This window comes from Nycticebus coucang, chromosome 4 (genome assembly GCF_027406575.1).
Source record: "Nycticebus coucang isolate mNycCou1 chromosome 4, mNycCou1.pri, whole genome shotgun sequence".
Taxonomy (NCBI): Eukaryota; Metazoa; Chordata; class Mammalia; order Primates; family Lorisidae; genus Nycticebus; species Nycticebus coucang.
Window position 1 is genome coordinate 122,124,553 of NC_069783.1, and position 25,094 is coordinate 122,149,646.

Here is a 25,094-nt window from a genome sequence, read left to right on the forward strand (position 1 = left end):
TTGAACCCACCATAGTTCTAGAAATGGTTTCATTTTTAAAAAGGTTTTCATATTAGACTTTCCCTTTTGGGCTTCTGAAAATCACCAGGGTTTTAAACTATTCTGAGTGACCTGTGCATTTGCACATTGACCTTCACCTTGCTGAGCCTCAAGGTTTCTCCTTTATTCGGTCAGGTTAATTTGTGTCTGGCCTACCTCACAGGGTTGCTTTGAGGATCAATTTAGATGTAATATACAAGAATTTTGTTGCATTCTCATACATTACTGCTGTAAGGGCTTGAGCATGCTTGTTACCACTTTTGGATAGTGTTTCAATTAAGGCATGTTATCTGGTGGACTAAGTATCTCTGGTTCCTCTAGCTTCTCCATCCTCTCCTGAACATTTGCCTGCCACACCTGCAGAGTCTCCAGCCCAGAGATTTGAAGCTCGGATAGAAGATGGCAAACTGTACTATGATAAAAGATGGTATGTTATGGGAAAACCTGGGCTACTCCTAAGAGTCTCACAGGAAGCTCTTGGAAATAGGACTATAGGTGTTATTTCAGAGCATGGCTGCTGCTTAACTTACATAGTACTAAAAGTGGGATCCCATTTAAAAATATATAAGCTGGCATTTGATGGATACTTCTGTGAGAGCTCTGAAAGAGGTATTTCCCAGAAACGTGTTCTGATCATGGCCTCTTTTCCTCTTCTGGCTGCTGTCACTGTACTGACATCTTTTGTGGTGCCCCTGCCAATAGGATATATGTCCCCCTCTGTCTCCCCTTAACTTCGTCCCTGTGTGCTTAATAAGTGTTCTTCAGATAAAAGGAATTTCTAGTCAAATTAGTAGATGATCACTTTAATTAAGATAAACGGGTTTCTTCTTTATATCCCTCTTTTGGGTTCAGTGAGATGCTAATGTGCACTGTTAATTTCTAAGATGTTATTAGGTATTTCTGTTTGATGCCACATCATTTTCTCATGCATCATCCTGCTGCAAAAGTGTTCCAGGAAACTTACCTGGGGGAATTGTGTATTGAAACATTCTTAAAACAGGCTGTTTGAAACTTCAGAACACCAGTGATTTTTTATTGGGAAAGAAATGACAAAACAATATGAAAGAACTTTAAAAGCTCATACTTTTACTCATTCAACAAATATTTATTATCTGCCCTGTGTTAGGCATTCTGCTAAGTTTTTTTTTGAAACAGTCTTTCTTTTTGCCCTTGGTGGAGGGCTGTGGCATCATAGATCACAGCAGCCACAAACTGTTAGGCTGAAAGTGATTCTCTTGCCTCAGCCTCCCTGGTCGCTAGGACTACAGGCGCCCACCACCGCGCCTTCCTATTTTTTAGAGATGGGGTCTCAATCTTGCTCAGGCTTGTTTCGAACTCCTGAGCTCAGGCAATCCACTCGCCTCGACCTCCCTGAGCGCTAGGATTACAGGTCTGAGCCACTGCTCCTGGCTGCTAGGTATTAAATCACCGTGGTCCTGCCATCTTTTCACAGATCTTTGAATTCTGATACATTTCTTTCAATTCTTTGTCTATAGGCCGGCATACTCAAGTCCCATGGACACGTGGATTGTTCAGCTTTTCCACTTGGTTATTTTGTGAATATTTTTTAGGTTACCATCATGGTCTTTGTAATGATCACTTGTAATGGAAGGGGACCCTTTGAGTTTCAATATATTTAACCAAAAGTTCCAAGATTAGGATAATGGTTATTTTGAATTTTTTGAACTTTCTTAAAAAAAGAAACCAACATTATATTGGTTGGGTACCTTTTAATATTGTACTTATCAAAAATGCTTAGAGATCTAGTCATGCCTGAAATAAATCATTTCTACTTATCAAGTTACACTGAGTTAACTCAGTGGATGCTGGAGGCCTGTAAGCCTCATCTTAGTGACTTTTGCCCCTCTGATTTTACTGTTGTTCAAGAAGGTCAGTTAGTATGGCTACCTTGATGCTGCGTATCAGAATATGCCACTAGGTGGCAGGCCCTAACAGCTCAACACACTGAGAAGGGGAAAAAACAATGAAAAAGGTTTCTAATAATGAAAACCAAACAGCCTTTAAAGATCAGGTCCACACGTAAGAACCATCTTTGAAAACGATGCGATCTCTCACTAACATTTTTACGGATCTGTGAGTCTGAATTCTGTGTGATGTTTCAAATGATGTTTGTTTTGTGCTTGTGCCGCCTTGGATCTTCCTCTTCTTAGGCTTACTCCTTTATGAGATGTGTCTTCAGGGTGAAATGCATGAAAATAAAATTCTTATTTTTTTAAATAAAGGATCTGCCCTGTCTCGTGTTTCATAATGTACACAGAGTGGTCAAGTTTGATGTTTTAGACCTCCTAAGCATTTTGTAGGAATTTTCTTGTCATCTTTCTCACACTTAAGCAGAAATTTAAAAAGTACTGTCTCTGGAAGCACTTTACTATTTTAGTGAATTTAAAGTTGCTTAATCTATTGTTAAATATGCCTAGAGAATGCTGTTTTCTCCTGTATTCTGTGTATTTTTATTTTTTTGGTCTTGATTATCGGAGTACATAATGCGCTTGTTGAAAAGTGGGTCCCTCCTTTCCCGGATGATAAAAGTGTTTCCAGGAGTTTCGGCCGGGGCTTCCACTGGCACACAGCCAACCTTTCCCGTCCCACCAGTGTTCTTGGTGTTTGGTTTTTGTATCCTTGCCAATACTGCGCCTTCATTTTTCTTTCTTCTTCAACAGACATGGCCTGTGGCTGCGAGGTCAACTGAATCACTTTATGCTCTTTCCAGTATTTTGGTGCAGCAGTATTTTTGGCAAAATAGGTTTTCTGGCTCTTAAATGACTTCAGCAAAACAAATGTGATTCAGGCTTCCCATCCTGGTGTGGACACTTAACCAAGCTACCGTTCATGTTGAAAGATAAGCATCTTCCCTTTGTCTTTGTCTTAGATCAAGGCATTTTATATTATGCTACAAGTTTGTTTTACATTTTGGTTTGGACTAATGGGACCCCTCTCAAAAAATACTGTGAAAGTAGCTGTTATTTTAAAAGAGTTAACTAACTGACGGTTCTGTGGACTGTGTTTCCTCTTCTCACTTTAAATCTGGACCTGCCAATGTGCATCAGAAATGAAGTCACCCACTTGCTCACATGGATTTACACAAAAGACTATTATCTCGGGCGGCGCCTGTGGCTCAGTCGGTAAGGCGCCGGCCCCACATACCGAGGGTGGCGGGTTCAAACCCGGCCCCGGCTGAACTGCAACCAAAAATAGCTGGGCATGGTGGCGGGCTCCTGTCGTCCCAGAGAATCGCTTAAGCCTAGGAGTTGGAAGTTGCTGTGAGCTGTGTGATGCCATGGCACTCTACCCGAAGGGCATAAAGTGACACTCTGTCTCTACAAAAAAAAAGACTGTTATCTCAATTGCCGGGCATTGTGGTGGGCGCCTGTAGTCCCTGCTACTTGGGAGCTGAGGCAAGAGAATTGCTTGAGCCCAAGAGTTTGAGGTTGCTGTGAGCTATGACGCCCCTGCACTCTGTTGAGGATGACAAAGTGAGACTCTGCCTCAGAAAAAAAAAAAAGACCATTAACTCAGAACAGTGAATATTTACATAGAGAATTAGAACTCTTTGAGGTTCTGTAGCTGTAATATCCATGTGTTTTTTTGGGAAATGAAGCATTACTATCAGGATTCTCTGTAGGATACAAAATTAATTTTCTTCCCTCCTTACCCCACTTTTGGGTCCACCTTCTAAAGAAATTGCTTTCTTCCAAAATAGTACAGTAGTGGTAATCCTGATTTGTTGGGTTTAATAGTAGAAGTACAAAGCTTTAAGCACTTAATTGTAGAGTTCCCAGGTCACAATTTCCATTAGTAATAAAGTATTAAAGTCAATTTGACATTTGAGGCTTATTCTCTGAGGCCATTAAAATTGGTTTTCTTAGCAGCTGAGTTGCAGTTTGTAAAATGGGTTGACTGGCAAGAAAAGATAATGCACATTTTTTACTAATTTACTGCTATTGACATTGCTTTTTAACACATTTTATATCTAAATATATTTTGAATTCTTGTATCAGATTTTATTATTTTTAAAAGATAAAATTTTTAAGACTGTCATACACACTTTATGAGGACTTTTCAGAGAATTCAGATAATTTAATAAGATTTGATATTCAGAGATAATGGTTGTGTGGTGTGTGAGAATTTCCTGAAGGTTCTAGAGACTGTGGTTTGGGACAGACCTGGGGATTAGTTGGTTTGGAAGTTGGCTGTTTTGGGAAGTGCCCAGCTCTCTTGTAGAGCAAACGGGGACTAATGGTGGACATTCATACCACCTCTGTATGGTGACCCTAGTGGAGGGAGATCTGGGGTGTATGTAGTCAGCTGCCCAAGTCCCAGATCACTCTCAGCAGAAATAGACCAGATTGCATTGTTTGTTCTAGGTGTTCACTTTTTTTTTTTCTTTCTATTTTTAGTAGATATGAGGTCTCACTCTTGCTCAGGCAATCTACCTGCCTTGGCCTCCCAGAGTGCTAGGATTATAGGCGTGAACCTCCATGCCCAGCCTTCCTGGGTTCACTTTTAGCTAGTCAAATGTGTTGGGTCTGGGTTCTAAGTGCAACTAAAGGAAAATACATGCATCTCATAAAGATTATTTAAATAAGGCCAGGCGAGGTGGCTCACGCCTGTAATCCCAGAACTCTGGGAGGCTGAGGTGGCCGGATTGCCTGAGCTCACAACTAACCTGAGCTAGAGTGAGACCCCTGTCTAAAAATAGCTGGGTGTTGTGGCAGGCACCTATAGTCCCAGCTACTTGGGAGGCCGAGGCAGGAGGATCGCTTGAGCCCGAGAGTCTGAGGTTGCTGTGAGTTAATGATGCCAGGGCACTCTACCAAGAGTGACAAAGGGAGACTCTACCTAAAAAAAAAAAAATTATTTGAATAGTCTTTCACAATTAGTGGTTTCTTTTAACAGACCTTTGTGAGAATTTTCTTTTTACCTCATGTTTATCATCTAGCTGTTTTCATGACTTATGAAAATATTTGCTTTTTAACATAATATCCATTCTTAAAAAGGAAGCTATACAATAAACAAATACCATTATTAATTTACATTTTTATAAAATTTTAGTATGTATTTACCCTTCTTTTGGGTGTGTAATACACAGGTAACATGCATATATTTTATTACAAACACAGAAATATTGTGAACATAGTTTTTTCCTCCACTTAAGGTATATTGAGCATGTTTCTATGCTAGTAATAAACTCTGCACCCCACCCATAACCTTACTTTATTAAAGTGTTGAGTGTGACTTGAGGCTAGTTGTGTTTTGTGTTGTGTTTTTATCTCTTTAATAATTCAAAATCCCTATAGAATAACTTGAGTGTTCTCTTTCCTCTGTATTTTCATTTCAACCGTTACTGAGGACTTTACTGTTTACATAGGATAGTTGGCTTAGATGTGGGAGAGAGACCAAGAGAAGTGTTATTAGAGTGTTTTCATGAACTAATTTAGCCTTCTCATGCATTCTATAATTTGGACCTTGTGTTATTACATGTTTAGCATAAATGAAGGTCCCTAACCCAGTTTACTAACTGACACATGGCCAAAAGTAGCTTTAAAACTTGAGTCTAAACCAATCTCACTATTCTAATTGCATTTAAAATTCAGTTTCTTTTAACAGTATTTTCAAGAAATAAATTGACTTGGAAACCTGAGTTTTCAGCTCCTAAGTAACAGGGTTAAAGAGCACTCTGGAACCTAGATTGGAAAAAGCTCATTATGAGATTGAAGTATATCCTTTACGGGTGGCGCCTGTGGCTCAGTGAGCAGGGCGCCAGCCCTGTATGCTGAGGGTGGCGGGTTCAAACCCAGCCCCGGCCAAACTACAACAACAACAACAAAAAGAAGTATATCCTTTACTATGATATTTGAGCAGTAGGTTATTTCATTAGACAAAATGGAGTCTGTCTTCTTTCCCTAGAGAAATAATAATATGTCCCATGATCGCATTAATGTAACAGCTATGATTTAATAATAAATAAATAATTTAAAAAAGAAATATAAAAAAAAGAAATAATATGTAATACTTTGCTGAGGAGGTCTTTTTGTAGAATTTACATGAGCTTTTGAGTCTGTTTAGCTGTGTCTGTTTAGCAGATGTCTGTAGCCAAAATGAACCAAAGGTTATGTTCTCGACTGAGCTGGGACTGGCCAGGCTGGCTGGGGCTCCTTGTAGCAGCTCAGCTAAATGTTTCCAACTTTTGTAATCCAGCAGCTGCTTCTTCATCCTGTAGCAGCTGCTGTTGTCCCATATGGCCTTTGGCCCTTGCACATTCACTTTGATCCTTAGCCTTGTCCCTGAATGTCTAGAAGTTAGCAGTGACTGTACACTGCAGGCCAAGAGAATAGATACAGGAGGTGAAAAGGAAGCGTCTGTCTTTCCTCCTCTGATCACAGGAGCTTTCCCACCATCCAGACCAAATCAGACACCCTTTGGTGTATATCTGGATGCTTGGAACGTCTTCTGATGAGCACGTACCAGGTGTGACTATTTAATGTTCTTTGTCCCTACTGTATTTGAAGCTCTGTGGTAGCAGAGACCTTGTGGCCTTGTTCACTTTCTTCAATCTCCAGCATAATCAATGGTATACAGTTAATGTTTAATGAGTATTTTTTAATGATTAACTAAAGTCAGGGCTGAATTTAGCCTACTTTCTTTTTAGTGACATATTTGAACAAACAAAATGAGTAACAACAGTTGTTCAAACCTGTTTTGTCCATCCAACTTTTCAGTGTTTTAGGGTGGGGCCAGAAAATGGAAACAGAGGTTTTACTTTAAAACTTTGAATTTACTTTTGAACTGGGTCATATAGTCCATATAAAAAGGAAAAATGTGTGGATTTTCTAACCCTTTCCTCAGCATCCCACCTCTTTCCCCTTTGCAGACGGACCAAGGAATATAAGCTTTAGATCTACAGAAAGATTAGGAGGTCATCTAATCCGATCCAGTGATAGGAGCCTTGAAATTAAACCCTCTGAAATCGAGGCTCTTCTCCAAATATAAATTAAGACTTTTTAAATTGTAGCTTTTGTTGTGGTAGTGGGTTTTTTTTTTTTTTTCTTTCCTCCCTGCCACCTTTTTAAAGATACGTGCCTTGTTTTTGTCAGGTACCACAAGAGCCAAGCCATCTATCTGGAGTCAAAGGACAACCAGAAACTGAGCTGTGTGATTAGCTCTGTCGGAGCCAACGAGGTAGGAACTACATTCCTTCACCCTTAGGAAGGCAAAATGTGCTCTTTGAAGTGTTGAAAGTATGACAAACCTGAAATGAAAGTGCCACAAAGAAAGTACAGTGGAATCATATCTTATATGTAGATTAGATTCTAAAGTCAGCACTTTTAGGAAGAAATTGCACATAGTCAAAATTGCCCTTGAAAACCCCTTACATTTGCTTGATTGTAATACATGCAGATTTGTAAATAGCTTGTGGTATTTGTGAACGCCTTATACAGTAATCGATTAGGGAACCACTGAACTACACGATAGGAAAGAACAGAAGGCAAGTCTGCACAACATCTATACATTCAAATCCTGCTTCTTTGTAAGGTAATCATCTTCTCAGCATGGAGCTTGCCTGTGGAGCATACTCTCTCCTGGTTTTATTTTTTTAGAACTTTCACACATACCAATAGATTTGTTTCTTGCTTCAAGGATTTAATGAGGCACTTAGCATAGGGTCTAGCATCCAGTAAGTGCTCACTAAATGGGGTTGGCCTGCTTCAGCCCACATGCTGCTCCTAGTCCACTGTCTTTCCTGTCTGATGTGTCCCATTGTGCCTCTGAACAGTGTGCAGCCAGGTTCATGGCCTTGGGTATTGGTTTCTTGGCTTCACTTCTGCAGGATGTGTTCAGCTCAGAGCATTGCACCTGACGCCTTGTGAATTCTCCAAGTGGCCCCTCATTAAGAGCATGTCCACAATGTGTAATTCACGTTGTTGGTAGTTAAAGTTTAAAACTTTAATAGCTGGATTGGCTTGATCTTTTATCAGTCCACAAAAAAGAAATTGATTTTTACGTATCTACACTCTGTAACTTATTTGTGCCAGTGCACAGTAAATCTAACGAAACTGGATTATGAAATAACTTAAGCCTCTTCTGTTCTCTCAGCTTCCTGAATTGGAAAGGCCCTGATAATATGACTGGTTTGCTAAATGATTGTTTACTTAAAAAGTTACGGAGTGCCATCTGGGTAAATGAATGTCATTCTTTGGGCTGAGGTTCTGTGAGTCACCTCAAACCAAGTCAAAATCAGAACAAGGGATCTAATAGACCTCCTGTTCCTTAGCCAAGAGGTGTTGTGAAGTCCTGATAGAGCATTTCCACTTGCCTGTGCAGGATGCTGCACAAACCACATGTGGCCCTCTAGTATACCTAAACCTAACTTCAGAACCAGTGCATTATTCTCCTCTGTGAGACCTGAAGATGATCAGTAGAATAAAAATGCAAGTTCATTCCTCTGTTGAATATTATTAATTTTTAACATAATGGAGTGTCAGTGAGATCTGCCAAAGAAATGATGACCCTGAGAGACGTCTCCTGCGCCTCAGTGGGTTGGAGGCATGCAACTTAGGTAACAAGGAAACACTTCACATTTCTTGGAAGTGTTCTGCTTGTTTTTCAAATGAAATCCTAGATGGCACTGGGTCTACTTGGCTTTAGCATAAACGAGCTTTGAGCAGGTTTGGTGGTGGATGGATCTGAACCACCCTGATTTAGCCCTCTGTGAGGTCACTTTTCAAAAAGGTTCTGCAAGATCCTTTAGAAGCTTAGCTTTATGTGGGATCTTTAACTTTTTCTTATTTTTAAACCAGTACATTTGATTTAAAGTCTTTATTGCTAAGTAATCACGTGAAAGAAATTGAGATGAAATACTGAGAATAAGGTTTTTTAAATCTGAAAATGGAGTTGAGGAGGGAGGAGATATGCCTATAAACTTGTATATGTGGGTGAAATGTAGGCCTTTTAACAAAACCAGACTTCTGGCTTTGTTTAATTGCATGTTACAGAAAGACAGAGGAGAGTCAGGGACTGGTTTAATAGAGGACAGCGAGGGGCTTTGAAGTCAGGCTGCAGAATTGACATCAGGACAAGTGATTCAGCCTTGCTGAGCTTTGGTTTCCTCTTCTATGGAATGGGGCCAGTGACAGTACTTACTTCACAGGTTTGTTCTGAGGGTGAAAAAGCTCATTGTGATCAGTGCAATGTCTGGCACACAGTAAGAGCTCAGGAACCCTGGCTTGGTGGAGTCAGCTGACTGGCAGCAACTCTCCTTCCTGTCCCTGGCTGCAGGTTGACGCTTACCGAGTGCGCTTGTCAGCCCGGCAGTCCACATATGAGAAATCTGGTGCCATCTGTTGGAGAGGAGTATGGGGAGGGAAGGCTGTCGTGAGCTCTTCAGCCTTCTTGGTCCCCAGCTCGCTCATGGGCATCTTTTCTATTGTTGGTGTTTTCCCCTTCTTTTTCTGTCACAACTATTACTCTTTGCTGCCAGGAAATCAGAGTATTGAAAAGCTACATAAAAAGGAGTCCCTTGGGGCAAGGAAAATATTTCCAAATTTAATCGAAAGTTGATGTTCATGACTGTGTTTCTAGAGTGTCGATAATGCTATAATCAAACCAAATTTAAGAGTCTCGAAGATTAAGGCAAAAATGGTGCCTGAGATCATTGTGTTTTCCATTTTCATAATCAAAGGTGTGAGAGAGATGGCTGGGAGAAGTGAGTTCAGGGCTAATGCTTGTTCCTCCACCAGAGGCTTGCTTTTAGGATGGCCAAAGGTCAGAGAGATTTTTGTGAAGTCTTCGGAGGTTGAGATGGTTCTTTTAAGCAAGAGGTAGCCAGTTTTCTGTCCAAACAGAACTCAGGCAAATATCTGGATGCTCTGGGAGATTTGCTCTTCATATTTCTTACCCTCTCACATCTTGCTCCCTTTCCTCTCTCCTACAGATCTGGGTGAGGAAGACCAGCGACAGCACTAAGATGAGGATCTACTTAGGCCAGCTTCAGCGTGGGCTCTTTGTTATCCGCCGGCGGTCAGCAGCTTGACTTTCTACAGTGTTCTTTTTCCCATGACCCTTCCAGAGTGTTTCTTGTTTTTGTTTTGTTTTGTTTTCTTTTTAATAGAAAATTTCTAACTTACTGGGAGTAGCTCCCTGGCCTTGGAAATGGAGAACACGGTCATGGATTCTCAAGGCACGTTTGTGGCCGGCCACTTTCATCCTGTCTTTTCTGCCTCAGCTTCTTCCAGACATCAGTCAGCATAGGACTGTTTTATTCTCAGGAGTATCAGGGGTTTGACTTAGTTTTTCCTTTTATTTCTTTATTTTTTGCTTACACTTTGTCTTTTTTTTGGCCTGCTTTGAGTTTGAAGGGGCAGCTTTTTCCATTATCTTTAGGTCTTTCCACCATGGAGAAGAACAGGAAGGGATACAATCTACGGGGCATTTTCATGTTTTGAATCTGATTAGTGGATCACGTAGTTACTTTTGTCAAACCCAATTCACTATTTTCCCAGAAGCTTGGGGCAGAGGTCCTAGCAGATGGAGATTAATTCTCCTGGCTCTCAGCCTTCTCAGAGAAGTAAGCGGCTTGTGTAAAATTTGGTGCATGCCTTCCATTCCACTGGCTGAATGACGGAAGAATTTGTCTGGGAGACAAGGTGCACTGAAGTAAATGGAGTAAGGGAGGGGACCTTTCATATTCGTAATGTGCTAAAGTTACCGCATTTTTAAATGTTATTTAATGCAGGTGATTTATTCAGACACATTTGTTTTAGCTCAAGCTGGAGCAAGAAGTGGTCATTTCAGGAAGTTTCATTTGTAATTCCTTTCTCCCCTATTCCCAAGTAGATAGAAGTGGTATGTGCCACAGGCTGATTATCTGGGTAATCTCCAGTAGGTGGGCAGGTGAGAGTGATAGTGCCGTAATCAGTGATCTGTAGACAGCCATGCATAATTCAGGTTTCACTCTTGTTGCTGGTGCCATTATCACATGTTGGCCCTTCCAAACCTGTGGAACCTCATTGTCAGGCAGTGAGCCACCTATAGACTCCCAGGAGATGTATAGTCCAGGTTGAAGACAAGGGAAGCTCTGCTGTAGCTACCACTGAACCCGCACTCTGCCTAGTGGGTCCCATTGAGACAGTCTTCCCTACGTTCCCTGTTCCTTCTCATTCCCATTTTTTAGAGAAGTGATTCATTGGGTGATAGGATTTTCTGTACCCTAGTTGCCATCTTGGGGTGTTTAAGGTGAAATTGCACTTAGAGCAACTGTTGGCATCTCTATGGGCAATCAGTTGACCTTACACATCCTAGGAAATCTTTGTAATTCCCTTGGTCTCAAGTGAGTCTCTTCTGTTGTCTCTTGAGGTACATATCCCAAAGCAATTTTGGGTGCCACAAAAGACAAGTAAATCACCTTCTACCAAGCTCTGGCTTCCACAGAGACCAAACCTTACTGACTCAGAGTAAAGACTTGTACAGATAGATTTTTGTTTTAATTTAAAAATCCCTTTTCTTTTTCTCCCTTTTTTTTCTTTCTGGTGTTGGAGTCTTATTTAGAAAACAGGATAAATGATGTTGTTATCAAAAGTTGCCTGGGCGTTCTGTGTTTCTTTTCTGCCCCCCACCCCCTTTATTTTGATGTTTGCTGCACTGAACCACGCCCACAGGACACAGAGCTTCACCTTTGTCCTTGATGGCCTTTTCTGTGAGGGGTGAGGGAGGACTTCTGTAGCTTGAACTGTCTCTGTGGTGTGTGTAACATCGCATGTCAGGCAGCTAATAGTTGTCATCTAGCACCCTGGGATGGAGATTTATTTACATATATGTATTCAGTATGTTTTACCATGAGAAGGTGGATTTTTTTCTTTTATTTATTTATTTTTTTTTTCAGGATCATCTTCCTTATCCTAATAGTATACCAAAGTTTGTTTTTATTGTAAAGGATTGTGTAGGTAACCACTGGGGGTTCCACCTTGAAGCAGGGGACAAGTTGCCTTTTTTCTCACCTTGTCTGGTAGCACCTTTGTGCTTTTGTGAAGTAACTATTTATTTGAAGACCAAGGTGTGGGCACTTTTGCCTTCTCTCTATCACTTTTGAGGGTATTTGAGGCTGTGCTGAGACATGGTCTTGACCCCACTCACCACTGCCTTCTTCTCAGTGTCCTCACAACCCTTAATCATGGCCTTGTGGAAATTGGGGAAAATTTGAAGTAGACTCAGGACACAGCCTAGTAAATTATGTTCCTATTCCCAGAAGAATTAATTTTTTATTTAGTTACTCCAGAGGTGGAAACTCAGTATTTGAACCTTTCTGACAGGCCTCTGCAGTAGCCAGGGGCAGAAGGAACCCTCTCGTCTGTGATGGACAGAAGCCTAACTGAAGCCAGAAGCCTGGGCTTTGAGGTTCCTAGAGGAGGAGCCTGGCCTTTCAGCCTAGGTGATGATTCTTATTCCAAAAGGTCTCTGTCTCTGGCTAGACCCCAGGGCACCCCATGAATTTCCAAGTTTAAGCTGTTTCCTGCAAGTGATACTTTGAAAAAGGTTTGGTCCAGATCTCAGAGGCTGTTGTGTAAATCAAGCTGTATGTGTTTTGTTAGAGGCAGCTGCCTCAGGTATTATGTATAGTATTTTTGGTGGATGTGTCCCATTATTTATTTTGCCTCTGGGGGTTTTTTGTGTGCACCCCCCTCTACCCCTTTCTCTCCAAGACAAGTCCCTCTTAAACAGTTTCTAGATAGATTTCTGTAACCATACCAAAGCCAACATGTTCTCATTCATTTGGATATAGTATTTATGGATGTCTGACTACCTAACTTAATACTTCCTTTTAAAGAAACTGAAGCCAACGTAAGATCCTGGAGGTTGCTGCAAATCAGGCTACCTGTATTTGTGTATGAGACCCTGTGTTCAGGACTGAGTAGCTTTTCTAAGAGAAATATGGGGAGTGGGTAAGGGTTTGATTTCATTTTTTTACTTAATTCTTGGGGGTGGGGGAATCCCATTTTTATGATATTTTTAGTTTTGTTTTAATATTTCCTTTTTGCCTTGAATTTTTGCTAAATTTATCCTGATTTAATTTTTCTTCCTCATCTGAGAATTTAAAGTCTCAATACTTAAATGTTACGCCAATTTTTCCAAAGAGTTAAAACCACTTTAATACCAGAATATGATAAATCTGCAGACATTCAAACAGCTGGTGGGCTTTTAACATCATTAACTGGTACCATTAAATGTTCTGAGAGGTGAATGTAAAATGTAAAAAGTATAGGTTTTTCTTTTTAATAACAATAAACTTTCAAAGAGAAAACCAGCGTGTAGCCTGTATTGTATTATTGATTTGAGATGATTGAAATTTTTTTTTTTTAGGTTGTCAATCCGTTGATTTGGGGAAAGGAAATGAAGGCAGAAGAAGGGATTCTAGACATATACTTGTTACCAGTGAAGAGTAAGATGTGGAGTGCGGTCAGAAAGGCTCACACTCAATTTTATAAAGAGAAGTATAGAGTGCTTTTTTTTTTTTTTTTTGATAGAGACAGGACCTCGCTCTGTCACATAGGTCAGGAATGCAGTCAGTGGTGTCATCATAGCTAACTGCAGCCTTAGGCTACTGGGCTTGAAAGAACCTTCTGCCTCAGCCTCCCGAGTAAAGTATGCACTTCCACACCTGGCTAATTTTTTTTGGTTTCTTTGTAGAGGTGGAGTCTTACTATGTTGCCCAGGCTGATCTTGAATTCCTGGCCTCAAAAGAAGGCATCCAAAGGTGCCAGAATTACATATATTACAAATGTGAGCTGAGAGGTACCAGAATAGAGTTGGGGTTTGGTGGGGGAAATGTAAAAAGCATAACAGGCCAGTCCAGGGATTTATTAGAAGAAAGTGTAGAGTGGAGTCTGACCAGGAGTCCGCTCCCTCTCACAGTTTCAGGAGGCTTTCATTAGTGTAGTTGCAATGAAGGAGAGGCATCATCTTTCTTCTGCGGAGCAAATGATGCTATGTTAGGGACTGACCTTACAATTACTTCCTTTCGCCAAGGTGTTGATCTTGCACCAGGGCCTCATCTCTAGTGTCGTCCAGGACCAGGGTAGATTTCTAATGTTTCCCAGGAATGCTGGCCTTGAGGGATTCCAAGAGTGTGGGGAGGGGGTTGCTGTAACCATGCCATTTGGGCTCTGACCTGCTTTCCATCACTAGCTATCCTCCCAAGATGGGTATACTCTTGTCAGGGTCCTGAGGATTTACAGAGATCTGGGGAGGGTGTTGCTATGGCCATTCTATTTGGTCTCTGGCCTGCTTTCACCTACTCTCTCCCCAAATGGCTGTACTCTAGTCATGGTCATGAGGATTTCTTCCTCACATGAGCCACCACATCTGGCCCAGTATTGAGCTGTTGACCCTTAAATGTGTACTCCCTTCTTGTTGGAGATGACAAAAATAATTTATTTATTTACTTATTTTTTTTTTGAGACGGAGTCTCACTTTGTCACCCTCGGTAGAGTGCTGTGGCATCACAGCTCACAGCAACCTCAAACTCTTGGGCTTAAGCGATTCTCTTGCTTCAGCCTCCCAAGTAGTTGGGACTGTGGGCACCCACCACAATGCCCAGCTGCTTTTTCTTTTTCTTTCTTTTTTTTTTTTGGTTGCAGTTGTCGTTTTAGCCAGCCGGGGCCGGGTTCAAACCCGCCAGCCTCCGTGTATGTGGCCGGTGCCCTAACCACTGAGCAATAGGCGTTCCTGATAAAAGTAATTTAAAACTTGAGTAAATAAAATGGACCTTAGGTGGAGAAAAACCTTGAAATAAATGCATGACAGAGGATATTGTTCAATTGGTACATGATTAAGGAAGATGTTGCTCTTGGAACTTGAGATCAGTGCAATCTTAAGCAGCAAATGATGGTGTGTGTACTGTTCCCTGAGATCAACTGACAAGGCTGCTTGCTGCCACAGGTGACTGACCTGGCATGCCTGTGACCCAGTTGTGGCATACCATTGGGAAGGACTGCTTTAGGTGATGGAGAGAGACAGTCCTATTTTTTAATTTTTTTATTGTAATGGAAAATTCATACAGAAAAGAGCACAAATTTTAATTGTTGAAGTTCCTGAGAGCATCCATGTAACTAGCATCCAGATCAAGAAATAACATTATTAGAGCCCACAAGCCCCTTATGCTTCCAGCTGCTACTACTAACTAGTCTCTATTTTAATGACCTTAATCTTTGAGCTCTTGACCTGGTGGGTCCTTTCACAGTTGTTCTAGAACCAGGTACCTGGTATAGGCTGGAGACTGACCAGGGACTTAAGAGCTGGCAACAAAAGATGTGGCTAAATGGGTGCAGGAAGAACAGGTTCAGGTCAACACTTTTGCCTTCCTATTTGTCATGTAGTACCAGGACAAATGGGGCTTGCCCTTGATGTCCTAGAGTACTTGATACTTGGTGTATACCAAGCTCTGTGTTAAACCCTGTGTGAGAGGCATCTTCTGATAAACTTCCAAATTTAAGGCTGGTGTATTAGAGGAATTAATGAGTCTTTACTTCAATTCTTTGAAATCCAGCGCTCCGCACTGTGCTTGGTACATAATAAATACTCTATGTTATTTGGCAAATGACATTAGTGGAAAGTGGTGTGAAAGAAGGCAAACTGGTTAGTAATAACAGCTCATCTTCCAAGTGCTGTGTGTTCCACTTGGATTCTCCTTTAAGCCTCAGAGTATCTCTAAGGAGAGGACACTGTTGCTCTCACCAGGTTTCAGAGAAGGAAACAGACACCTGGAGTTGTAGGAGGTGGTGGTTCCGTAACTTTTCCAGGGTCACACAGTGAGTGATAGAGTCTGGATCTTTCGGATTCCAAACCCAGTTTCCCATGACCATTACTCTCTGCAGTCCCTTCCCTCCCCACTTGGTTAAAATTACACTCAGCATTTCCACCTTTCTTCTTCAGTGCTTCCTTGGGAGGTATTTTTTTCTTTGTCTACTTTTTTCATCTCTTACATGCACATACTCCTAGAGCAAATACTAGAAGTGAAAACATTATTTGTTAGGCTGCTTTCCCCAGTGGATGACTCTGGGTTTCTCCTTTGACAATATAGTTGAGAGAGTCACGGTGACCAGCCAAGAGGTTGCTTTCCATTGATGCTGCATGAGTATAAGCCCCCTGAAAAAGAAGGAACCACACAGAATGGAAAGGGTTAATTGGTCTTGGTGGAAACTACTTTAAGCAATAAGCAACCTGAGGGCCTTCATAGGAAATCTTGCATCTGTGTATTCTCGGTTCACTTTCTTCCTGCCTTTCTCATCCATGGAGTAGGGGGCATTGAACTGGTTTCTAAAAATGTAGATAGGAGCTAGCTGAACATTGTGCACCTTGGTGCGCTCTGATGGCAGTGGGCTTTTTCATGTCATGTCCTCCTGTGGAGGCACTGTCATAGAAGAATATACCAGTTCCATGTCACCTGCTTCAAACCATCTGCTCAGTTCCAGTCAGTGACCTGCTTAACAACCAAAGCTGGGGTTTGCAGTCTTTGAGCCGAGGCAGGAATGAAACCAATTTCTGGTCTTCACTATGGTTACAGGCTCTCCAAGCCCTGTTCTTGGTGCCTAAGCACCACTCCTGCCTTTAAAAAGAAGGTACTAGATGGAATGAGCTAGAAAACATGAGTGCCATTTTATACTCTCTGGTTATCATAGTAAGGAATACATCAGGTGTCCAGAATAGATATTTTTGTGAATAACTGATTATTAAGACAAAAAGATGTATTTAGGAGGTTTCTTAGGGGAGAAACTAGATAAGGGATCTAGATGCTTAATCCCTTTACTCATTTTCTCTAACCTGTACTTGCTCAATTCCCTGAAAGATAGGTATCTATAAAAGAACATTTACTTTACTGATATGGGAAGACTAATAACCAGAATCTTAAAAGATTCTTTCTCGTTTTTTCAGAAGGTGGAGACTCAGCATGTTCTGTTTTTCTGTAGGCTGATGCTTGCATCTGTTGGTATCAGCTCCCTATATGCCAATGTTATAGATCAGTGCCTGGAGGGACAGGCAGATATTGAAGGCAGGAGTACACTACAGGTTAGCAAGCCCCTGCAGGTGACCAAGAATCACCATTATTTTACCTCTGATTCTTTTAATAAATATCTGAGTGCTTACTGAGATGCAGTGTGGCATTATGACTGCGAACAAATGCCTTGTAATCAGGATTTGAATTTGGCTTCTGTGCTTAACCTTGGTGTAACCTTGAGCAGCTTAATTTCTGTGAGCCTCAGTTTCCTCAGCTATTAAATATCTACTTCAGAAGTGGTGTTGAGAGTTCTAACAACACTTCCTATATAGCACTTACTGTGTGCTGAGTATTTTACACATATTAACTCACTGGATCCTCACAACAGTCCTATCAGGTAGGTACTATTACAATCTTCCAATTTGTAGTTGAGCAAATTGAGAAAGACAGGTTAAATTACTTACTCAAGGTTATACAGCCATTAAGTGGTGAGCCTAGATTCTGAGATCCTACTCTCATTCACTGTATGAGGTGTACATGGCGCAAAGTTGGGCACAAGTGACTGCCCAGTTTGGGGGGACTGTCTCTGCCATTTGTCTACTTCCTATCATAGGATGTTAGTCGGAGTGCCAAATCCTAAGAAAGTAGAACAATTTCAGGAAACTACTTCAGCCCTAACAGACTATGAAGGTCTGCTACTGGTGTTTGAGATTGTGTCAAGCGTCAGCTCCTACAAGTGGATTGTGATTGCCCAATGTGCAGAGGTAAGAAATTCTAAGGCCCAAGTTCAGGGGGAGCAGGAAAGGGTGGCCTCATCAATTATTTTTGTCATAGACAAAGGAGCACATTTATTTGCTGTTCTTCGTTTAGGTTGACTCCTTCATCTGAAGATGAAAATAGCTGAGGCCCGGAGATGTTAAATGACTTGCCCAAGGTCATGTGGCAGCACTATAGCTAGGACATGGTTAGAAATATCATTTGAGGAGTGACTTATGCCAGGTCATGTGGGGAAAGTGCAGTGAACAGGCTACTCTATGAACTGGTGCATTTGTTACCTTGATGGGTTCATTTTTGCCTCTGCCTTTTGTGGAGGTCCTGGGTTCATAATCCTGGCCTGGCCACTCATTAACCTTGGGACATTTACTTAATCCCTGTGTGCCTTAGGGGAAGGGGACATTCATCCCAATGTGCCCACACCTTTCCAACTTTAGCACTGAAAGTCTTCCATTCCAGGAAACCTCACAGACCCTGGCAAACCGGGCTGGTTGGTCACTCTACTCAGTTTCCTCCTCTTTAAGATACAGGTGAAAATTGCTCCTTTCCATTGAGTTGATTTGAGCATTAAATGATTTATTATGAACAAAGTAATCAGAAACAATGTTTGAAACATAGCAAGTACTCGGTGCAGATTTTTTTTTTTTTTTTTTTGGTAAAGATGAGGTCTTGCTATGTTGTCCAGGCTGGAAGGGAATGATTATTCACAGGCACAATTATGGCGCTCTGTAGCCTTGAACTCTTCCTAGCCTCAAGCTGTCCTCTTGCCTCAGCCTCCTGAGTACCTGGGACTACAAGCAACACATAGTTGTTGTTTCTTGTTCTTGTTTTCATTATTAATGGAGCAAAGTGTCCTCACTATGAAATGGGTCCCTCAAGAACTTCATTCTCCGAGCAATTCTGGGAAGATGGTGGACTGGTAGCAACCCTTGGCAGAGGCCCTTGGGCAGAGGAAGAAAAACTGGATGGAATAAGACTCTATGAAGCCAAAGGTGGGGAGTTGAGCCAAAAAAGAAGTTAGGCAAGCTGTAACTCCAAGGAAGAGCATTCAAGAAAACAAATTACAGGTACAAAGCCTATTGACTAGAGGACAGGAGACCCTTCCTCCAAGCAGGAGGCCTGCCGCAGGCTATCTGTAAATAAGCAGGGTACAAAAGACCTCTCATTTTATCTTGCTGGAGAGAGCTGCTAAACTCTAAGTCTCTTTCTAGGGAGGTCCCATTTATGAACCTAAACACCACCCCGCCAGGCATAAAATTGAACAGATTTTTTCCCCCACAAATCCAGACTCCCAGTCTACCCTTTCCCCCTCGCATGGCGGGCTAAAGTTCTTCCCCCTGCAGAGCACAGAGTGTTTGGTCTTGTCCTAAGAGATCTGGGCATAGTGTGGACCACCAACCATCAGGACAGAATCTGTGACTAATAGGAAAGAAAGAGGGTGTGAGAAGAAAGGGACACTTGGTGGGAAGAGGAGTAGTCCCCTGGTTATGATTATGCCCGGCCAGTGGTGGTGTTGATCCTCAGTTAGGGCTGTGTCTGTCAGGATTGGGTGTAGAACCCCCCCGGCTCTGATGGCACCCACAGCAGGAGAGTGGCTGTCCCTTGTGGACTGAGTTCGGCAGACAGGGCTGTCCCCAGCCTCTGGTTGGCCTGTGAACAGAGGCTTGCTAGGCATGGACTGAGACCTGAGAGCAAGAGTGTGGTCCCCTGGTTCCAACAGAATCCTTGAGCAGTGGCTTACTTGATGTGAACCAAGACCTGAGGGCTAGGGCATAGGCCCCTGTCTGCAGTGGGGCTGGTGAACAGAGGTTTACCGGGTGAGGACTGAGACCTATGGGCAGAGTGCGGTGCTCTGATTATAACAGAGCCTGCGAAAAGAGGCTTGCCAGGCAGTGGACTGAGACTGGCAGGCAGGGGCATGGTCTCCTGACTCCAACTGGTCTGGCAAGCAGAGGCTAGCTGGGTGTGGACTGAGACCAGTGGGCAGGGGCATGGCCCCTGGATCCAACTGGGCCTGTGAACAGAGAAGTGGACAACAGGGTGGACTGAGTCTGGTGGGCAGGAGTGTGGATCCCTGGCTCCAATTGTGCTGTTGGAGACCCTTGAATCCCTCTCAGTTGAGCAGGGTTTGCACTTCCTTCCTGAGACAATTTCATTGGAACCCATGTCTGGGGCTGTCCACTCGGGGACATTCTGAGGTTGACCTTCAAAGTTCTATAATGGAAAAGAACTGAAGGGTGGGGGCTGGGCACCACAGCTGTTTGTATCTCTTCACAGTTGAGATTTAAACCTAATACTGTCATTTCTTAGAATACAGTAGAGGTTGGCTGATATCAAAACAGAACTAGCTTGTGCTATCTCACCAAGTAGGTCCTCAGAGTCTCTGGCCAAAACTCTGAAAGGGGCCTTTGTAAGGTTGTAGGAGATAAGCCACAATTATAAAGCCTAGCACTTTGGTAAAGGGCTATCTCTACTACCTGGGAACCCCAATTCAATCTCACCCTACCAGTTCTAATAACCAAATGGTGAAAAATAAACATGGGGGGTGGTGCCTGTGGCTCGAAGAAGTAGGGTACCAGCTCCATATACTGGAGGTGGCAGGTTTAAACACAGCCCCAGCCAAAAACTGCAAAAAAAAAGAAAGTAAATATAGTGCAGACCCAACAGAAGCAGTCCGGCAACATGAATAACCAGAGTAGATCAACTTGCTCAAGAAATGACAAAGGAGATACAACTGAAGATGCCATGCATAGACAAATGGCAGCAATGTCAGAAATCAAATTCAGAATACGGATTGCAAATAAGGTAAATAGAATGGAAGAAAAGATACAAATTGAATCCCAAAGAGTAGTTCTAAAGTTATCTCAAGAAATGCATGAATTCAAAGTGCAAGTCACCCGAAGATGTGGACATAATGAGAAAAAAGATAGCAGAGCTCAAGGAAATGAAAATTTAGTTCAGGAGCTCCAAAATACAGTAGAATCCCTTAGTAATAGAGTTGATCAGGCAGAAGCAAGGATCTCTGAAACTGAAGACAAAGCTTTTGAACATTCCCAAACACTCAAAGAGGCAGAAAAATGGAGAGCAAAAACCGATCATTCCCTGAGAGAGTTGTGGGATCACTCCAAAAGATCAAACATTCATCTTATAGAAATTCCTGAAGAAGAGAATGGTCCTAAAGGTACAGATGCTCTACTCCAAGAGATTTTGGATGAGAATTTCCCAACATTGCAAGAGATACAGAAATTCAGGTAGTAGACAGTTTCAGAACCTCAGCAAGACTCAATCCAAATAAAGTATCTTCTAGACACATTGTGATTAACTTGGCCAAAGTTAAGACAAAGGAGAAAATTCTGCAAGCAGGCAGATGTTAAGAAAAGCATTACCTACAAAGGGAGAAATATCAAAATGATGGCTGATCTCTCAGCTGAAACGTTTCCAGCCAGAAAAAGATGGTCATCAACCTTCATCAACTTCTAGTCCAGGATACTGTACCCAGCTAAACTGAGTTTTATTTGTGATGGAGAAATAAAATACATTAATGACACACATGTTGAAGAAATTTGCCATAACAAAACCAGCTCTCCAGGATATTCTCAGACCCATCCTCCACAATGACCAGCCCAATGCTGTACCTCCAAAGTAAACTTACTCAGAAATTTTTGAATAAAACCCAACTTCCGCAGTGATGAATGTTTGATCTTTTGGAGTGATCCCACAACTCTCTCAGGGAATGATCAGTTTTTGCTCTCCATTTGCCTGCCTCTTTGAATGTTTGGGAATGTTCAAAGCTTTGTCTTCAGTTTCAGATATTCTTGCTTCTGCCTGGTCAACTCTATTGCTGAGGGAAGTTGGGTTTTATTCAAAAATAAAACCCAACTCCAAATCATGACACCCAAAAACACAACCAGACTTAACAATTCTCTCAATTAACGTTAATGGTTTAAATTGTCCTCTAAAGAGGCACAGGCTGGCTGACTGAATACATGAACTCAGACTGGATATCTGTTGTATGGAAGAATCTCATCTTACCTTAAAGGATAAAAATAGACTGAGGGTGAAGGGATGCACTTGTATAATACAGGGAAAATGGAAACCAGAAAAAGGCAGAGGTTGCAATTTTAATAGCAGATACAATTGGATTTAAACCAACAAAGATAAAGATAAGGATGGTCACTACATATTTGTCAAGGGAAACACCCAACATGAAGAGATTTCGATAATTAATATTTCTGCACCCAGCCAGAATGCTCCTCAATTCATAAAGCAAACCCTAATGGATATGAACACCTTGATATCTTCCTGCACTATGATAGTTGGAGATTTTAACACCCCTTTGACCATTTTGGATAGATCCTCCAAGAAGAAAATAAAAAAAATATTAGACTTAAACCTGACCAAATAGAACAAATGGACTTTATAGACCCTAATAAAGAGTTTTATTCATTCTAATAAAACTGAATATACATTCTTCTCATTAGCCCACAGATCATTTTCCAAAATAGATCATATCCTAGGACACAATCCTAACCTCAGTAAATTTTAAAGTGTAGAAATTATTCCTTGTATCTTCTCAGACCATCATGGAATAAAAGTTGAACTCAATAGCAACAGGAATCTTCATTATCAAAGTAATGGAAACTAAATAATGTTAGGCTGAATAATAGCCTGGTCAAAGATGAGATTAGGAAGGAAATCACAAATTTTTGGAACAAAATGATAAGGAAGACACAAATTATCAAAACCTGTGGGATACTGCAAAGGCAGTCCTAAGAGGAAAATTTATAGCATTGGAAAACTAGAAAGAGAGGAAGCCAGAAAGAAAACAGAAAGAGAGGAAGCCAACAACTTAATGGATCATCTCAAGCAATTGAAAAGGAAGAATATTCCAACCCCCAACCCAGCAGAAGAAAAGAAACCACCAAAATTAGGGCAGAATTAAATGAAATTGAAAACAAAAGACTCATTCAGAAGACCAATGAAACAAAAAGTTGGTTTTTTGAAAAGATTAACATAATTGATAAACCTTTGGTCAATTTAACCAGAAATAGAAAAGTAAAATCTCTAATATTGTCCATCAGAAATGATAAAGGAGACATAACAGATACTGAGAAATCCAAAATATCCTCAATGATTACTACAAAAATCTCTATTCCCAGAAATTTGAAAATCTGAAGGAAATGAACCAATGCCCGGAAGCACGCTACCTTCCTAGACTCAACCAGAAAGAATTAGAAATCTTGAAAAGACCTATATCAATCGCTGAAATAGCATCAACATTAGGAAATCTTCCAAAACAGAAAAGTCCAGGACCAGATGGTTTCGTATCCAAATTCTATCAAACCTTCCACGAGGAACAAGTACCTATATATACAACCTTTTCCAAAGCATAGAAAAACAAGGAATACTTTCTAACACATTCTATGAAGCAAATATCACCCCAATCCCCAAACCAGGAAAGGATCCAACAAAGAAAGAAAATTATAGGCCAATATCATGAATGAATATCAATGCAAAAATATTAAATAAGATCTTAGCAAACAGGACTCAACAACACATCAAAAAAATTATACACTGAGTGGTGCCTGTGGCTCAAAGGAGTAGGGCGCCGGCCCCATATACCGGAGGTGGTGGATTCAAGCCCTGGCCAAAAACTGCAAAAAAAAAAAAAAAGAATTATACACCATGATCAAGTTGGTTTCATTCCAGGGTTACAGGGTTGGTTCAACATCTGCAAATCTATAAATAAAATACATCACATCAATAAAATAAAAAAGACCCTATGATTCTCTCAATTGATGCAGAAAAGCCTTTGATAATATCCAGCATCCTTTCATGACCAGAACTCTTAAGAAAATAGGCATAGAAGGGACATTTCTTAAACCGATAGAGGCCATCTACAGCAAACTCACAGCCAATATCATATTGCATAGTGTAAAATTGAAGACATTTCCACTCAGATCAGGAACAAGGCCCACTGTCTCCACTGCTATTCAACATAGTAATGGAAGCCTTAACCATCACAGTCAGGCAAGAGAAGGTGATCAAGGGTTTACAAATAGGGTCAGAGGAGATCAAACTCTCACTCTTCGCAGACGATATGATCCTATACCTGGAAAATCCCAGGGACTCAACTTAAAACTCTTGGAAGTGATCAAGGAATACAGCAGCGTCTCAGGATACAAAATCAATACTTACAAATCAATACCTTTTATTTATGCCAACAATGGTCAACCTGAAAATATAGTCAAGGACTCTGTTCCTTTTACAGTAATGCCAAAGAAGATGAAATATCTGGGAATTTACCTAACAAAGGATGTGAAAGATCTCCATAAAGAGAACTATGAAACTCTGAGAAAAGAAATAGCTGAATATGTTAACAAATGGAAAAACATACCATGCTCATGGCTGGGAAGAATCCACATTGTTAAAATGTCCATACTACCCAAAGCAATCTACAGATTTAATGCAATCCCTATTAAAGCACCATTATCATACTTAAAAGAACGTGAAAAAATAGTACTTCATTTTATATGGAATCAGAAAAAACCTCAAATAGCAAATACATGACTCAGAAATAAGAACAAATCAGGAGGTATCATATTATCAGACTTCAGGCTATACTATAAATCTATAATGATCAAAACAGCATGGTACTGGCACAAAAATAGAGCAGTAGATTTATGGAACAGAATACAGAACCAAGAGATGAACCCAGCTACTTATCCTCATTTGATCTTCACAAGCCTATCAAAAATATTCAGTAGGGGAAAGACTCCCTATTTAACAAATGGTGCTGGGTGAACTGGCTGCGACCTGTAAAAGACTGAAACTAGACCCACACCTTTCACCATTAAGAAAAATTGATTCTCACTGGATAAAAGATTTAAACTTAAGACATGAAAGTATAAAAATACTAGATGAGAGTGCAGGGAAAACACTTTAAGAAATTGGCCTGGGAGAATATTTTATGAGGAGACCCCCCGGGCAATTGAAGCAACACCAAAATCCATCGCTGGGATCTGATCAAACTAAAAAGCTTTTGCACAGCCATGAGCACAGTAAGTAAAGCAGACAACCTTCAGAATGGGAGAAGAGTTTTGTAGGTTATGCTTCTGACAAAGGTCTAATAACTAGAATCTACAGAGAACTCAAACTAATCAATAAGAAAAGAATAAATAACCCCATGTCTATGTGACCAAGAGACTTGAACAGAAAATTCTCTATGAAGACAGGAGCATGGCCTATAAACACATGAAAAAATGCTCAACAT

At 41.1% G+C, this 25,094-nt stretch overlaps 1 protein-coding gene across 1 annotated transcript in view; it reads left to right on the forward strand.

Annotated features, from left to right (window-relative positions):
• Positions 1-11,637, forward strand: part of SUDS3 (SDS3 homolog, SIN3A corepressor complex component) — a 35,488-nt gene extending 23,851 nt beyond the window's left edge. Inside the window, exons 10-12 of the mRNA XM_053589211.1 lie at positions 361-466; positions 7,155-7,239; positions 9,992-11,637. Of these exons, the coding sequence (XP_053445186.1) occupies positions 361-466; positions 7,155-7,239; positions 9,992-10,090 (290 nt within the window). The 3' untranslated portion in view covers positions 10,091-11,637. The remainder of the gene's footprint in view (positions 1-360; positions 467-7,154; positions 7,240-9,991) is intronic.
• Positions 11,638-25,094: the final 13,457 nt, after the last annotated feature.